General features: G+C 42.4%; 1 protein-coding gene across 1 annotated transcript in view; it reads right to left on the bottom strand.

Annotated features, from left to right (window-relative positions):
* Positions 1-2,454: 2,454 nt before the first annotated feature.
* The window catches only part of LOC145416053 (putative glutamate receptor), a 46,234-nt gene continuing 29,548 nt past the window's right edge, over positions 2,455-19,140 (bottom strand). Inside the window, exon 6 of the mRNA XM_080285152.1 lies at positions 2,455-2,730. Within this exon, the coding sequence (XP_080141278.1) occupies positions 2,490-2,730 (241 nt within the window). The 3' untranslated portion in view covers positions 2,455-2,489. The remainder of the gene's footprint in view (positions 2,731-19,140) is intronic.

Raw genomic sequence — 19,140 nt, 5'->3', positions numbered from 1 at the left:
TGCTGCAGAGTTTAGCTGCCATTTTTTCTTTCAGATCATTGGTCACTTTCGCATTTTAACTAAAACGAGTAAAAGCTGCACCCACCTGTGGTTTTTCAGCTCATCCAGTACAGCATTGGCTACCTCCTGAACGACTAGTTTGCACTTGAGCAGCTCGTGTGTTAATTCAAGGTAATTTAATGAAGCATCTACAGCAGATGTGGCAGTCATCCATTTGTATTTGTAGGTGTACAACAAGGCCAGAAATATGTTAACCCTTTTCAGTTTTGCCAGGGTCACAGCATCATATCCTAGTTCACGAGAAAACACGAACATCTTCATACAATACAGTCCACTAGCTTGGTGAATAGCACTAGGTCTCCGCTATCCATTGCCACAGGCAGGTTCCTCACCATATATATTCTTCTTCTTCTTCTTCTTCGTCAGCTTTATTTACCCATCTTTATATGGGGTCGCTGTTCTTGATAAGCCTCTTTCACGTGCCTCAATCGCCTGCCATGTTGGTATCCAGACCCTTCTCTCTCATATCCGCCACTATGCAATCTTTCCACTTTATCTTGGGTCTTCCTCTTCTCCTCCTTCCTTGTACTTCCATATCCAGTGCTCTCCTCTCGTCACTTTCTCCATCGCTCCTCATGACATGCCCGTACATTCTAAGTCTTACCTCTTGTGTCTTCTTCGAAACCTCCACCACCTTCACTGTTCCTCTGATCCTTGCACTGCTGATTCTGTCCTCCCTTGTCACGTCACACATCCATCGCAACATCTTCATTTCTGCTACATCCATCCTCCTCTAGTTTACTTTCTTCACAGGTAGTGCCTCCACCCCGTACGTCATTGCCGATCTTACCATAGTTTTGTACACCTTCCCCTTTAATTTCACTGGCATTCTCCTGTCGCACAATACTCCTGATACATCTCTCCAACTTCTCCATCCTGCTTGGATTTTTCCGATTACTTCCTTATCTTCACTACCGTCTGCTGATAGGGTGGATCCCAGTTATTTAAATGCATCCACCCGCTTCAGCTCCACACCATCCAGCCTAATACTTTCATTTGTATCGTGAACCTGCTCTGTACACATCATGTATTCTGTCTTTGTTCTACTTATTTTCACTCCTCTACTGTCCAATGCTAATCTCCACTCATCTAGTCTGCGCTCTATCCATTCTTTTGACTCACTCACCAAAACCACATTATTCGCATACATCATGTCCCACGGTGTCCCCATTCTTACATCCTCTGTCAACACGTTGAATACGATGTTGAAAAGGAAGGGACTCAGGCAGAGCCCTGATGCAGCCCCACCTCCACTCCAAAACAGTCCTCACCATACACACATACATATATTTATCTATCTATCTATATAATCACACTAGAATGTATTATACTCGTGTGATTATATTATTTGGCAGCTGTGATTTTGAAGATAAAATCATATATACTCTTATACAGACTATAAAATCAAGTAAGTATGAACAAGTCCATAAAGTCCATGGTATAAAATGATATGTTCATGAAGACTATATAATCCATGCCTGTGTCATTTGAGGTTACGAATACAAGTGATAATCATATTACATGTTTTATTCCACAAGGTACATTTGGCAGTTTGACTGCATAACCAACTAATGTAAATTGAGATGGCAACATTCTCATGATGATGCAGGATGGTCTTCACACAGCAGCAGTACACTGATATACTTCTCTGCAAATTGCCACGAGAATTACTGATAATACAAGAACAAAGGATCTATACTTTGTATGTTTATTTAGTTTGAAATAATGAAAACGGTGTTTGGGGGTGATGACCCAAGGAAAAAATTGTACCAATCTGACGTGAATTGGTGAAGAAAAGAAGGGTACCAAACTGAAGCGTTTGGAAGAAAAAAAAAAGAAGGAAACTGAGGGAATAGATCTGGTCTCCACACTATGGTTTGGAGACATAAAAATGTGTAGTGGTAAATTTCCATCAATATTAATACAGACTGTAGTATGTACTTCTGCAATTTAACACACCAATATTAAAATTCAAGTACACTTGGGCAATGCAGCTGAAAGCCATTACACTGAAGTATTAAGCGGTGACAATAGCAGTCCGGGGCGGCTACTTTAGTCTAGTATGTTGGAGAGTTGATAGACTATTCATCTTCGTGGCTGACAATTGCCTCTTGGATACCAAACTCAGGCCTGTGGTAACGCCGACACTCCCACTGTGGTGTTCTGATCACTAGACTCCCAGGAGCCTACTGACTAAATGTATTAGAAAAAAAGGTATCTCTGATGAAACCAACAACAAAGAGATTTAGATACACTGACAACAAAGGATAAAACCATCAGTATAGAAAAAAATTATTCTTGAAGATCAGTGTGGCAAGTTACAAGTGACGAAGTTTATTAGTACAGCACAAAACATTTGTTGAAATATATCTCTCACACAGCTGACAATCTGGACTGGTACAGTGACAATATGTATGGTTCCTTTTACTTTAACATATGAGGAGACGTTTTTTAGCAGCAAACTCTGTGCCAAGAGTGAGAGTTGATAACATCACACCAAGCCCCAGAATGTAGAAAGCACTCTGCAAGTCCTCTAGACTAAGTGGCCTCCGACTGTCGCCTGTGAAGGTGCCCCTGGTGACCACACGGCCCTGGGCCTTGTGGTACTTCGTTATTTCCTCGGCTCTCCATCTGCCCGCCAGGCCACTCTCAATCATGCTTTCCAAGTACCTGTTATCACAACACATGTGTAAATGACAATGGAACCACTCAGCAACATTCCCACAGACTATAGCTCGCAACATTATAATTCCAGAGTCCACATTTATCAAGGATATTAACTATATTCATCGATAAACAAATTTCCCAAGATAACAGTTGTTATTATGAATATTTTATTGTGTTGTACCTATTTCTAATAATTACAGTAATTTAATTTGATTGTGCAAGGTGAAGGTAAAGGAAGAAAAGAGGAATTTATATACAACTTAAGCCCAGGTCTCTATTTCAGCTGTATGTGGGAACAGTCTGTACACCAAGAATCAAAAGTAGAAACTGGGGTGAACGATTCCAACCAAAAGGTCTCATAATCGACCCGAGAATAGAACTTGTGACCTCTCGTATGCGGACAAGCAGGAGTCTGATTACGCCACCGGCACCTCCCCCCCTCTTAAGATCTGATGATTTTATTCAGAACTAATTGGTTTCACAAACTTCGCGTTTTCTAAGAGGCAAAAACATTCTCCACTAACATTCAGGACATAAAATTTCGTTATTATTATCATCAACATCATCCTGACCTATTTTCTCAAGTATGGATCGTGTGAAGTAAGGCTCAGGACACCAGGAATTAGATAGAATGAAAGAGGAACAGCTGTAAACATCGTGGGGCACACAATCATTCACACATTATTGACGCCACTTGAATCCTGACTCCAACTCACAGGCACATACTTTTTGTTTGATTTTGTTTACACATGCAGCCCAGATATACCAGTTAGACAAGATTCAACTATTTTTATTCTCTCCAACGCAAGTGATTCTTCAGTACATCTTCACTGTATGAGGCCTCGTTCACCCAAACACCAGCTATTTCAACTTTTGTGACTTTTTTTTTTTAGGCAGGGAAGAAAGAACCAAAGGGCGATTTAGTGAGGTGATCCGGCCGTCAGATTAAAGATGCGTTAATAGAATAATTTTTGTAGTCTAATGTTCATTTTTAATTGAAAGTATTTAATATTTACATATACTGAATCAAGGTATAAAGTGTAAACCCATACGGAACTGAAATAAGAAGTGAGAACACGTATATAACATTCAGTATAAATGGAACCTGGAGTCGTTATAGTTCCTTGTGATGAGTCCCAGCAATATCGAATTATCGGTAGTATTGTCGGCCTTTCACACCAATTAGTATGATATACTGAAGGTTTGTTATATTTTCCATTACAACGGCTTTCCACCATCTAAAGATCAATGAGATGTAGTAGTAGAATAAACCCGGTCTGTCTGGTCAAGGAGACCCATCAACCGCAAGGAATAACAGCCGCTTCAGGGCCGTCCCGGGAGCGAACCGATATTCTCTTGCAAAAGAAGGCGCCTCGCTACAGGGAGGCACTGGGAAAAGTGTGAGGGTTTGATTCCCAGATGGATGCCGCATTTGCATCTCCCCATCTAGTTAGCAGGTGCACCATGATAGGCTCCAAATAACCCCGTTACATAGTTACCGTTACCACCCAGCGATGTAAATGGTTTCTTGGGCTGCAGGAAATTATTAGGTTTGTCACTCAGTGCAGAGCCAGGTAAAGTGGAAAGAAGAGTAATAAAAAGCGGCAGGAAGGATGGGAGAAACAGGAATAGAGGAGGGTAGACACAGAAAAAAAAATATGGAAGTAGGATGCACTACATCAGGTGAGTGAATAATGGTCACCACCACCTACCACCGGATCATTATGGAAAATGAAACAGTTCCTTAATGTTAGACCTTCGTAATGGCTGGTTAGATACAGCCTCCACAACCCCTCCAGTACAAGAGGCCTTTCCTAACTTGAATGTAATTGTCTGAAACCAGAAGGAATAACCACGCAAATGACCAGTGGAATCAAGAGTTAACCTCTCCATTTCGGCAATATTGCATCACCTGTGTACCTCCACGACTGCTTTTTTTTTTTTCTTTTTGGTTTTTACTCTTTAGGAAACAGTCTCATGGCTCATCAAATGGCAGTATACATCACACTGATCATGAACATGTACATAGTTAAACTGTACAGGCATCTGCCTAACGCTTACGGAACATTTCTAATTCTGCTAAAATAGCAATTCAAGCATGTTGAACTACTTTTCTTATATAACTAGACTGAGTTTGTAATAACTGCATAATGATCATTTGAACACCATCAATAACTTCACTAAATATTTTCAAAATGTAATAAATCATATAAAACATGCAAATATACCGCTATGTACCACGGAAACATTACATGATGGTTTCTGTTTTTACTACACATTTTTACTATCACTATTCTCTCTCTCTCTCTCTCTCTCTCTCTCCAGTATAAACTGTCTTGAAAATGGTATAAAACACAAATTTATCGGAGTTCCGTTCATACTATTGTTTTTCTAATTACTCATACATTTCGTATTTCACTGTCCTTCAATACACCGACTGTGCTAGATGGTGATGTAACACAGCAGAGAGAGACGCCTGAGGGTGAATGACAGCCTGGAGATTGCTACAATTTTTGGGACGGTCTGGTAGTTTTTTCTCTCCAACTGATAAAGTCACGTGCACAAGGTAGGGTGGACTCAAAACAATCACACAATACGGATGGAAGCAAAAGGCACAGTAGTTGGTCTTTGTAAAAAAATATACAGGGTGTTTCGTAATTGTTGCATCAAATTTAGAGTGTCGGTTGCATAACAGAAACTAAACATATTATATACAATGTGTTCTAGAAATGCATTATTTAGGGGGTAAACGACTATTACGAAACGTAGCGATGTGCTGGTAATACTGCGGGAGGGAGAGGGACGATGACAGGCCACATTTACGAAACATCGACTCCCTCTCCCTTCTCCCTTCTCCCGGTGGCTACATCCTGGTACTTGGCTGTTATTTGTTTCATGACGTACCTACATGGCTACATCTACGCATCGTATTCCAGAAGAGAATGAAATGGGACGTGGACCAGGGAGGTTACATAATCAACAATATGTCAGAGCACACACAAGCAGGGGTTACAGATGCATTTGATCAGTACCTCACTGATACTACGCACCTTCGTGACATTAAACGCACGTGCATGGACCGTCGGATTATTTAATGTACAGAAAAATATGTACAAGTTTATTTTCCACACCATGTATTGAACAGGTACAAAGGAAACTGTTACCAGCAGTTGAACATTTCATAATATGTGAGCATACAACATCCATGTAGGCAGTGCATGTATGTACCTAAATTAGGTAATGCTTATCTACGACACAACATACGCAATACACAAACATAATGGGAAGAACATACTTACGGTAGGATACAATGCCATCTCACCTCTTACAACAAATATTCAATGTGGCCGCCCCGTACCTCAATACATAGGTTAATCGGCGGATCATGGATTGCCGAACACGTGCAAATACACCTGGCATGTTACGAACATGATCGCAGGCATCCTGGATACGTGTGAGTAAATCCTCCTCCCTGTCAACCGGTTGTGCATGCACCAGGGATTTTAGGTGACCCCACAGGAAAAAAATCTATTGGGTTTAAATCTGGGGACCATGGTGGCCATGCTATGGGCCCGCCATTTGCAATAAGTCTACCATGAAGTGTACGAACTAAACACTCGCATACAATATGGCTATTATGAGCAGGGGTTCCATCGTGCATAAACCACGCTACTGTCTGTGTGGCTATGGATACATCTTCCAGTAGGCATGGTAAAGTGTTTTGTCAGAAGTCCACATATGTTTCCCCTGTCAGACAGCCGGGAAGTCCATGAGGACCCAAAAGACAATCCCCAAGTACACCACACCATACATTGATTGAGAACCTCTGCTGATGGCCTCTATTCCACGTGATGTGTGGGTTCATCCCAGTAGTGCATATTATGGGTATTGAACATGCCTGTCCTAGTGAATGATGCTTCATCTGTGAACAATACATTACAAAAGTCGTCATTGTGCGACGTTTGATTTACGACCCATTGGCAGAATTCCAATCATCTTGGATAGTCAGCAGGAATTAATGCCTGTACCCTCCGAATGTGGTACGAATACAGTAACTGTTCATGTAGCATTCACCACACTGATGTCGGACTAACCCCTGCGTCATGCGCAACTGCATGAACGCTAGTCCTAGGATTGTCAGCAACAGCGTCCAACACAGCCTCCTCATTGTATGGTGTACAGACCCTCCGAGGTCTACCTGCGTCGGGTCTTCTTTGGCGCAGTCTGCCAGTCTCTCTCAGCTGTCTGTGTATGTGAACGAATGTCTGATAATGTGGTTGACTTCGCAATGGGTATTTTGCTGCATACGGCCGATGTGCTTCTCTACTGCATCCACGTACTTCACCATAACACGTAAGCATATCTACCTGTTCTACAAAGGTGTATGGTTCCATCTTTTATACCTGTGTAGGAAAAGTATGGGAACACCATTATACTCAGTCAAACACATACCATACTGTGGCCGTAATACCACTCTATAACAATGCCCATCGCCTGTGCTTATCATGAGATAATTGGAAAACCACGTAACCACCTACGTATTTGTAGGCTCCTTCTGAAGCCTACGATGTTTGTGTATTACACAAGCTGGCTGAATCAACCAGTCCAGTATACAACATGATGTACAGTTGGCATCGTGGAACTAGAAAAGTTTTGCAATAGTGATATTATTAAATTATTACTCCAGTAATACTAACATGGATAGTTATCACAGTGACGTGACGAGTTTCATTGGGGAAACAAACCCACAAGAGGTGATGTCTGGATTTATTTTATGTGAGATAGTTTCAGCGGCATCCTGCTGCCCTCATCAATGGCCAAAGAAAATAAGGGGAACAGGCTGCTGCCGAAATGTTCTGGCATACTGTACATTACATTCAGCCATCCCTTACTGTGGATGTTTTTCTCCATTCAAACAGTTGGCACTGTACTGTGAATGCACATAACTGCTAGCAAGCCAGAGGGTGGCTGGCCCTGTGCATGCGTACTGCCCACAATGTGACTACAGTTTGGAATTGAATAATCTGCAAAGTCTTGAACCCCCATAAAACCTTATACCTGTACCAAGCTGCACTGTTGGACATTCTGGCACAGGCTACGTCCATGCTGTGTTACCAACTACCGCTGGTGTCTGCTACATTTCCGACACATAGCAGCTAAACGCTGCTCACAGTAAATATGTGCACAATACTCCTGGGCAAATAAATATGTGTATGTTATGCACGTGTCATACCATGGCTAGGTGTGGAAGTACATGGCATCTGTACACAGGCTCTTAAAACACCTTAACCCATTCACTGCGTCAGTGTTTGTTTACACGTACATCATGTGTGTGGCAGTTTTAAAATATTTAGCAAACAACGTTAGAAAAAAAAATAATACCGTCAAAAGATAGAGAAAAAATCACGAGTTCAGTGGTATATAACACAATATGGTAAACAAAAAAATTACCTCTGAAACAGGTCCATGAAGCCCTGTGCGGTGGTGCGAGGTGAACGATGTGTTATGGTTGCCCTGTGTCGTCAGTGTCAATCTTCCGATCACATAAGGTGTAAATCAGCATCTGAACCATCACACTGTCATCATCTAACAGCGTATCACTATCATCACAACACTCATCCAGAGATTTCATCCAATATTTGCTTGGGCTACTGCTAGTGGCGGCATGGAGAAAATATCGTACCATTACCTTCGTCATTTTGTAGGTAGCTGATCTGAGCTCTGCTCCTCGTAAAAATCCATAATCTATGTATGGCAATATTCTATATGGTGCCATGAGTTGCTAGCTGATTTATTTCATGCCATTTCTGATGGCGGAATTTTTGAAAGCAGGAAATCATATATGATACAGCCACAGTCAGAGCCATTTGGACTCAGATATCATTTATGATACAGCCGCAGTCAATGGGTTAATATCGTTAATTATGTTTATTCAGACGCTGTATTGCTACATATCATAATAGTCGTCTATCTCCTAAATAATGCATTTCTAGAACACATTGCATATAATAAAAAGTGTTTACTGTCCACTGTACAACAGACCCTCAAAATTTGATGCAACAAGTACGAAACACCTTGTATTCTTAAATCTTATGCACAAGAGCAGAACGGGGGAAAACAGGTTCAAAATGCAAATTATCAAAGGGAATGCAAAACAGTGTTATGCAATATGATCAATGAGTTAATGGAAGGAAGATTACGTGAACAAATCTGACCGTACACAGGACACCTTAACACCTGAATAACTAGAGACTTAGAACTAAGCTAGAACTCCAGACACTTGTAGGGCAGTGGCATACTCACAGTTGCATATCAAGGATGAGGGCAGGACGGTGCTTCTTTACCCATCATGTCCGGGTGACATGTATACGTGACAACCTGGGGACGTCTGGGTGGTACATACACAGGATCTAATGTTTTGCAGCACTGAATATTTTGCGGGTTATTTTCACTGCACACAGCCACTGGTAACCCTCTTGCACGCAACTGAGTCACGCTCCAGTTACCTGTGTATCTCCATAATGGATAGACTTGCACAAAAAGTTTTGCTTGTGTCCAGATCCTTGGCTATCCTTAGGTGAGCGCCGACAACTGCCAACTTCAACACCAATGAAGTCCAAAGGCCAGAAAAGAAAAGGCCTTAGTGATAGTGCGATAGGGACAGAACTTGAGGTGACATTATTGCCAATTGTGAATGGAGAAAGTGACTCTTCTTCTGAGGAAAGCAACTGCCATGAAGAGTGTTGATATTTATGCGTTGCATGAGGAGGGTGGATCATGTTTGTCCTCTACTGTGCGCCCATCATTTTCCCCTGTACGTTCATCTGCTATTTCCAATGATGGGGAAGGTTCAGAGGGTATTGACGATACTGGAAAGGGGGATATTGGCATGGAAAAGAAGATGGAAGAGGAGGTAAGGAGTGGAGAAAAGGAGGAGGGAGGGAGGAGGAAGCACAGTGCAGGAAGTCCTGCACGACCGCTGTGTCAATTTACGTGAATAATGGAAGTAGAAAGTTCGTTTCATGATGAAATCAGTGCCTTATTTTTATTGGAAGTTTTCATGTGTGTATGTGTGTTATGATGAAAAAGTACAATTCACAGGAAAAAAAAAAATCTTTTTTTTTTATAGTGGAAAATATAGAAAATATAGTGGAGTGGAGAAAGGAGGAGGTGGAAGAGGGAGGGAGAGGAAATGCTGTAAGGTAAGCCTCGCACCATCACTGTGTCTATTTATGTGAATAATGGAGGCAGAAAGTTTGTTTCGTGATGAAATCAGTGCCTTATTTTTTAATGAACGTTTTTGCATCTGTATACTTCTTATGATAAAAAAATACAAATCGCCGGAAAAAATTCTGTTGTAGTGGAAAATATATTCGATTATGGACAGTACATGAAAACTATTTTCTTCACAACAGTTTTTTTTAGGTTTTATGTATTAGTAGTAGTATGGTTGTAGTAGTAGTAGTAGTAGTAGTAGTTGTTGTTGTTGTTGTAGTTGTAGTAGTGGTAGTTGTAGTAGCAGTAGTGGTTGTAGCAGCAGTAGTTGTAGTAGTAATAGTAGTTGTAGCAGTGATGGTAGTAGTAGTAGTAGTAGTAGTAATAGTAGTAGTAGTAATAGTATTTGTAGTTTTTGTAATACACAGACTTCTAGTGGCAAAGCGGTGCTAGAATCAAGCGACAATGGAAGCCAAACATACATCTGTGTGTATGTGTGTGTGTGTGTGTAAGGCGCTGGTGGTGGAGCGGTGGTGAGGCAAGCAGGCGCACGGGCCTGTAACTGAGCTAGCCTGCCTGAAGGTCGTTGCTATGGATATTGGACTCACAGCTGCAATCATACCACACTTTTGGAAAACATACACGGAAATGGTATTTGTGGTGGATCACGGTCTTCTTGAAGTGTTATTATTGTGGACGGCTTGTCTAAACCTTAGTTGTGTCACTGCACCTCTGCCACCATAAGGACACGGGCAAAAAAACAAGAAAAATTGTCCCCATTCCACATTCACGCTCTCTGACCACACGCACTTCACGGACCATCTGAGGCAATCAGCTTGAAGTCGAAGGATTGATGAGTATTATGGCACTTAGTTTTAATTCTTGGAAGTATTAGCTGAAATATGAAGGTTTAAAAATAGATGATCTTCTCAGAAATGCCTGGCTGGGAGAAGGGTTGGCGGGAATATATGCCAGATGCAGTGGGTTAACTGAGGTCGAAGAGCGATTACAGGTAAGAGTGGAAGTCGTGTGGAGGCTACTTGTAGTGTGGACTTGAAAGATGTGAGTTAAGTGTATACAAGAGTGTAGTAAAAAGGTGTGTAAAAAGAGGGTCACCAAGATGGAACTGTGTGTGAACCAAGTGTTATGGAAAGACAGTGTGTGTGAAGTCTGCTCTCTCTGCACCTTCTTATTGAGTCCAGCCTGCCCCAAGCAACAGGAGTAGAAAGAGCTCTATGGTGGCACTGGTGTCGGCAGTTGGTGAGGTCCAGAGATTAGAGGACGTGCTAGGGTGCTGGACCATGCCACTTTTACACCACGAAGGTCCTGGGCCGTGGCATTTCCAATCGAAGGGTGACAAGGAGTTGGTTCAGGCCCCAGGAGAGAACAGGTGTTCAAAACAAAGGTCAGGAGAGCTGTCAGACGTGACTTAAGTGGGTTAGTCTGGGGCACCTTAATCCCATAATGACAGCTTGGTGCTGTTAGTCCTAGGAGCTGCCACTCTGCCTCTCCTTGCTTCATTTTCTCCATTTCTCTGTCTCATCCATTCTCTACCTAGGACGGGAGTTTAGCTTCTGTTACACCTCTCAACCTTAGAAAGAGTTTTGACAGAGGAGAAACTCGTCTGCTATGAAAAGCAGGACAGATAGTCCGCCACTGGGTTATATGCTTAATGTTAATGTTAAGGAAATACTCCTGTAGAAATACAGTCCATCTAGTAAGATGCTGGTTCTTGTGCATCAAGTTGACTAAGAACTTAGGAGGATGGTGCTTGGTGCACACTTGCAATGGGAGTCATCCAGGACCAACATAGACAGTAAAATGTTGTAATGCCATGATAAGAGCTAACAGTTCTTTTTATATTGTGAAGTACAAGTGCTCGTTACCCTTCGCGCCCCTCGCACTTGCTCCTGTGGAGGGCTCTCACGTTTATGTGCTGTTCTAGTGTAATATTGTCACTTGGATTTTTTGCAGCTAACAAATTGATCGTGTTATTTGCAGCTTCTGGAATGGAACCCAAGTTGTCCGAACGCAAGTCCGAAATACTTTACTTGTACCTGTGGGCAAAAATTTTGGAGATCCTATGCCGGGCACCAGGAGTGGCGTTTTTTTGGTCCAAATGTGATCGCTCATTAAATATAGTAAAAGTTGTTCAACCGTGATGGGACCAATTTTTTTTTTACATCAGCGGATTTTTTGCTATTTCTGTACCAATTTTCGTGCGATTTGAATGTGTAATTTTGGCTGCTCAAAATACACACACACACACACACACACACACACACACGGCTACTGCTGTAGTATATTAGATTTACACTGAGTAGGGGTGAACTTTCTGATCTATCTATATCCATCTATAGCCCGACGCCCTAATCCCGCAAAGGGTGGCCGCAGACAAAACGCCTCCAAGTCACTCTGTCACCCACCATTCGACTACCCTCCCCCCAACTCACCCCCCCCTCCCTCATATACCTCTCAACTCCATCCCTCCACCTCATCCTCGGTCTACCCCTCCCTCTCCCTCCCTCCACCTCACCTACATACACCCTCTTAGTCAGTCTTTCATTCTCCATTCTCTCCACATGTCCAAACCACCTCAGTGTATTTCTCCTAATCTTTTCAACCACATCCACATCTACCCCACAACGTTCCTTCACTTCTTCATTCGTCAACCTGTCCCTCCACGTCACTCCACATGCTCCTCTCAAGTAACTCATTTCCACTGCTCTCACTCTTGACTTGTTCTCGTCTTGCAAGGTCCACGCCTCGCTTCCATACGTCAGGGTAGGGATCACAATACCATCATGCAGTGACTTCTTAACTTCCATACTCACCTCCCTATTTCTCATCACTGCTTTCAGTGTACCAACAACCTTTCTTCCCTGCTGTACCCTTTCACGTACTTCATCCCCCAAAGTTCCATCCTTACTCATCACACTACCCAAGTACTTGAATGCACTCACATTCTCCATATCCTCACCATCCAACCTCACTGCATACTCTGTGACTTCATTCCTCTCAAACACCATAACTTTACTTTTGTTTACATTAACTTTCAGCTTCCTCCTCCTACACACTGTCCCAAATTCATTCACCAAACCTTGCAACTCCCATTCATCTTCACTCAACAATACTGTATCATCAGCAAACAGCAACACCGGAAGCTTCCAAATCTCACCCTCATTCATTAGGGCCACCCCCACATCCACTGCCCTACCTTGCACCTCCTTTACAACCCCATCCATATATATATTAAACAGCCATGGAGACATCACACACCCCTGTTTCAGTCCCACATTGAGATCAAAGAACTCACTCAGCTCACCATCCACTCGCACCGTAGCCCTAGCTCCCTCGTACATACTCTTCACAGCACTCAACAATTTCCCCTCCACTCCATATATTCTTAATACCTTCCACATACCTTGCCTATCTATTCTGTCATAAGCTTTCTCCAAGTCCATGAAGGCAGCATACACTTTCCTTCCCTTCTCTAGATACTTCTCCACTAAACATCTTAGAACAAATATCTGATCTACACACCCTTTTCCCTTCCTAAATCTCCCTTGTTCTTCTCCAACTAGCTCCTCTGCCATATGCCTAACCCTATCAATGAGTATTCTACCATATATTTTACCAGTCACACTAAGAAGGCAAATACCCCTATGGTTACCACATACTTCTCTCTCCCCTTTTCCTTTGTACAGAGGAACAATTATACCTGATTTCCAGTCCTCTGGAACCCTTCCCTCTTCCCAAGCCAATCTACACAACTTCCATATCCACTCCACAACAATCTCACCCCCATACCTAAGCATTTCACCACACACTCCATCAATTCCTGGGGCCTTTCCCAGCTTAATCTTCTTCATCGGTTCCACTACTTCCGCCCTACTGATCTCTTCCTCCCTCCTCTCATCTCTTCTTCTCCCAGCCATTCCCCAACCACTTATACTCACACTGCTCTCACTCTCTACATTCAACAAATCCTCAAAGTGCTCCTTCCATCTCCTCAATTTCTCTCTTTTCTCCACCAACAATCTATTATTCCTATCTTTCACTCCCCAACTATTTCCCCTTTCACACTGCCTTACTTTCTTTACCTCCTTCCAAAACAATTTCTTACTCTCCCTCCATTTCACACTCAGATTCCTCCCAAACTCTTCATCCACTTTCTTCTTACTCTCCTTCACCAGTCTCTTAACCTCCCTTCTCCTGCTCACATATACCTCTCTCTTCTCTCTCTCATCTTCTCCCCTACCTCTCCTCGCTGTCTTGCGATAACACTGCACCAGCTGCAATACCATTGGCATGTACACCTGGTGGGTCAAGGTAGATTTAGCTCGAGAAAGGCTTCTTTGCAATTTTGATCCCAATTTAATTTAGTGTCTTTCTTGAAAAGATCTGTGAGGGGAGCTTCTAAGACAGAGTAGTTTACTATGAATCTCTGATAATATCCTATCATACCCAAGAATCTATGAAGTTCTTTCTTATTCTTTGGATGGGGGGAGTAGGTGATTGCTGTGACCTTAAAATGAGAAGGGCTAATTTTTCCTTGGCCAATTGATGACGTAAATACTCCACTTGAGCCTTTACAAAGTCACACTTACACACATTCAAGACTAAATTTGCGTCAGACAACTTCTGCAATAAGTTCTCTAACTAATGTAGGTGTTCAGGCCAAGAGGTGCTAAATATAATGATGTCATCAATGTAAGTAAGGCATTTAAGGATCTCTTTAGTGAGCTCATTCATGAGTCATTGGAAGGTAGCAGGGACATTCTTCATGCCATAGGACATAACCGTACACTTACATGTCTCACTTTCAACAGCAAAAGCAGAGCTGTCTTGTGCTCTAGGAGAGAGAGGGACTTGCCAATAAACTTTCATTAATCCATCCCATCTGGCACATATTCCGGCGAACCCTTCCTGCAGCCGGGCATTCCTGAGAAAATTGTGAAAATTGTCTATTTTTAAACCTTCATATCTCAGTTAATAGTTAACTAAAATTTTTTTTTAAATGTGTCATAATACTCATGAATCCTTTGACTTAACGCTGATTACATCAGATAGTTCGTGAATTGCGTGTAGAGAGAGTAATCGAGTGGGGAAAGGGGGCAATTTTTGTTGTTTTTTTGCTGGTGTCTGTATGCTTGGCAGAGGTTCAGTGACACAAATAAGGCTTAGACTAGCCCTCCACAATAATAACACTTTGATAACCCTTTCAGAAGACCAAAATCCACCACAAACATTATTTATGTGAAAATTTTTCCATACTCGGCCGTACTTGCAGCTGGGAGGCTGGTAACCATAGCTGCAACCTTGATGCAGGCTGTCTGCTTGCCTCACCACCACACCGCCTTACAGGCACACACACACACACATACATGGATTGTATTTTTGGCTTGCATTGTCGCTCGATTCTGGCACCGCTGTGCAGCCAGAAATCTGGGTATTACAACTACTACAAATACTACTATTATTACTAATTCTACTACAACTACCACTACTACAACAACTACTACTACTACTACTACAACTACCACTACTACAACTACCACTACTGCAACTACCACTACTACAACTACCACTACTACTACAAATACTACCACTAGTACTACAACTACTACTACTACTACTACTCTACATAAATCCTAAAAAGAATTATTGTGAACAAAATATTTATTCACATACTGTCCATGATCAAAAATACTGTATTTTGTACTATACCAGATTTTTTTTTTTTTTTTCCTGAGATTTAGAGTTCTTCATCATTATAAATATCCACACACGAATACTTTCAATAAAAAATTAAGGCACTGATTCCATGATGAAACAAACTTTCTGCTTCCATTATTCATGTATACAGACAGAGCTGTGGCGCGAGACACAGCGTTTCCTCCTCCCTCCTCCCTTTCTCCATCCACTACATTTTCCATTATAACAATTTTTTTCCTGTGATTTACACTTTCTCATCATAGCAAACATACACACAAGAAAGCTTTCAATAAAAATTATGGCACTGATTTCATCCTGAAACAAAGTTGCTGCTTCCATTATTCACATAAATTGACAGAGGGGTGGTGCGAGGCTTGACACACCTCGTTTCCTTCTCCCTCCTCCATCTCCTGCCTTTCTCCACTCCCTACCTCCTCTTCCGTCTCCTCATCCATGCCAATATCCCCCTCTCCAGGATTATCAATACCCTTTGAACCATTCCCATCATCGGAAATAGCAGATGAATGTACAGGGGGAAACAGTGGGTGCACAGTGGAGGAGTCACGTCCTCCACCCTCCTCACATGACGCATAAATATCAACACTCATTATGGCGGTCACTTTCCTGAGAGGAAGAGTCACTTTTTCTACTCACAATTGGCAATAATGTCACCTCGAGTTCTCTCCCTATCCCACTATCACTAAGGCCTTTTCTTTTCTGGCCTTTGGACTTCATTGGTGTTGAAGCCGGTGGCTGCAGGCAGTCAGCCAAGGATCCAGACACAGGGGAAATTTTTTGCATAGGTCTTTCCATCATGGAGGTATGCAGGTAACTGCAGCATGACTCAGATGTGTGCAGGAGGGTTGCCAGTGGCTGCGTGTGGTGGAAATAACCCAATGAATATTCAAACAATGCTGCGAAACACAGGATCATCTATATGTGTCACCCGAACGGCCCCAGGACAACATGTATACATGACACCCGGAAGGGATGGGTTAAGTCAGTCTTGGAGATAACTGTGAATTACCTATGGCTGATATGAGTCCATATTATATTTACAAATCATACTAGATAGATAGATAAATAGACAGATAGACAGCTCTATGCGAGCCTAGGAATGGGAAATGATCTTGCAAGTTACACTGAGGAAAACTGACAACAGATTAGGAAGTAGCCAGTCAGGAGATGATGCAGTTAGTTGTCAGCGATACACCAGGTGAACAAAGCCTTGTTGACCATACACACACATACACACGTATTCACACACAGGCTTCTAGAACTTTCCAACCACAGTGAACACACGTGACACGACTCCTGTTTCACCAGAATTTAGGAAAGAGAGCTCAGAAGAAGAGAGGCCATAGGATCGGCAGGGTGTAGGGAGGAAGGCTTAGCAACTTGAGAGAGAGAGAGCAAGACAGGAGGTAGCTAGCGGGACTCTACTTAACTTCACTCGTGTGTGAGAGACTGTTAACATTATCAAGACAAATAAAAATAGTCCCATACTATTCTTTATCTCTCCTTTGTCATTGCATGACAAATGGGAATCAAGATTATCAACGTACAAACAACTCAAGTATAACAACTGCTCGTCCACAAGTCTATTATATATAACTCCACTACAAGTAACTACAAAGTCTTTTTATGACATGGCATCCACACAGTCATCAACATGAGGAAGAGGGTAGGAGTCTGCTTTTGTGAGGGCATTCACTTTCCTGAAGTCTATGCACAGCCTATGTGACCCACTGAGCTTAGGGACGAGGACAATCGGAGAAGACTAGGGACTGGCTAGGGTTGATCAGGCCTTGAGTCAGCATGTAGTCGACCTCCGTCTGGAGCATGGATTGCTTCCGGGGGGTTACATGATATGGTGGCTGCTTCACAAGGCACACATCTTCCACATCAATGTCATGGATCGCCGTCTTGGTCCGGCCTGGATTTCATGGAAAATGTCTGGATACCTGCTAAGGAGAGCAATAAGGTATTCTTGATGCTCTGCTGAGAAATGGGAATGCTGGATGGACAAGGTAGCCCAAACCTGTGGGGTATCTCTCCAGCTTGATGTCTCGATGGATGTCCAGCAGCATTCCTCATCATTTGTCTCCTACTCTGTCTCGCTTGTTGATATCACACATGCAGCACCTGGTCCGTCCTCGTCTCTGTTGTGGTATTCTTTTAGCATCTTGACATGACACAAACTTCTGGGCTTTCTCTGATCTGTGGCCAGAATGACAAAGTTAACATCTCCACTTCTACTTTCTATTCGATATGGGCCCAAGAAACTTGCTTGCAGTGGATGACCTAGTACTGGCAATAAGAACAATACTTTATCTCCTGACTGGATCTGCCTACTTACAGTTTTGTGAGAGGGGTCATACCACTTCTTCATTCGGGTGTGAGAGGAATCCAGATTCTAGCTCCCTACATCTTAACAATCTCTCCTTGGATTTGAAAACATACTCTAAGAGATTAACTTGAGAGTTATCCTGGATTCACTGTTCTTTCACTAACTTAACCTTTCGTGCATGATAAGTTTCATTAAGTATTCTGGCTCACGATTTTATTCCACGCCCGTCTCCCCCCCCCCCCGTGTGCCTATGAAAACATGTATTCTCGCCATATTTTCGCCACCCAAATATATATATATATATATATATATATATATATATATATATATATATATATATATATATATATATATATATATATATATATTGCCATAAAAACTACATCATTTTATCCGCTGATGTTTGTTCTAGCCGACAAGCAAAAAAAAAAGTAGGAATAAAAGTATATTAGTCAATCTATCGGTCTATTGTCAGATGCCTCAATCCTGTAAGGGGTGGCCAGAAACAAATCGCCTCCATGTCGCCCTGTCCCCCGCAATTTCATTGCCCTGTTCGCAGCTCACCCCCCCCTCTCTCATATACCTCTCCACTCCATCCCTCCATCTCATCCTTGGCCTCCCCCTCCCTCTCCCCCCCTCCACCTCATTCACATACATTATCCTCATCAGTCTCTCACTCTCCATCCTCTCCACATGTCCTAACCACCTCAGTGTGTTTCTCCTAACAATTCCTATCACATCCACATTCACACCACATTTGTCAGTCTCTCTATGTGAATCCACATGCTCCTATCAAATAAGTCAGGTCCATTGCTCTCACTCATGACTCCTGTCCCTCCAAGAAGGTCCAAGCTTCACTTCCATACTTTAGAGTTGGTATCACAATACTGTCATGTAGCAGCTTTTTCACCTCAGTGCTCACTTCCCTGTTTCTTATCACTGCTTTCAATGAACCAGCAACTTTTCTTCCCTGTTGCACCCTTTCAAGCACTTCACCCTCTAAACTTCCATCCTTACTCACCGCACTACCCAAGCACTTAAACGCACTCACATTTTCCATTTCTTCCTTTTCCAGCCTCACTGTACATTCACTGTCTTCACTTCTTTCGAAGACCATAACTTTACTCTTC

The sequence above is a fragment of the Coenobita brevimanus genome, chromosome 104, assembly GCF_032717465.1.
Source record: "Coenobita brevimanus isolate Jiangsu-jjx chromosome 104, ASM3271746v2, whole genome shotgun sequence".
Taxonomy (NCBI): Eukaryota; Metazoa; Arthropoda; class Malacostraca; order Decapoda; family Coenobitidae; genus Coenobita; species Coenobita brevimanus.
Note: the sequence above shows the minus strand (reverse complement) of the source record. Positions and strands in the feature narration are given on the sequence as shown.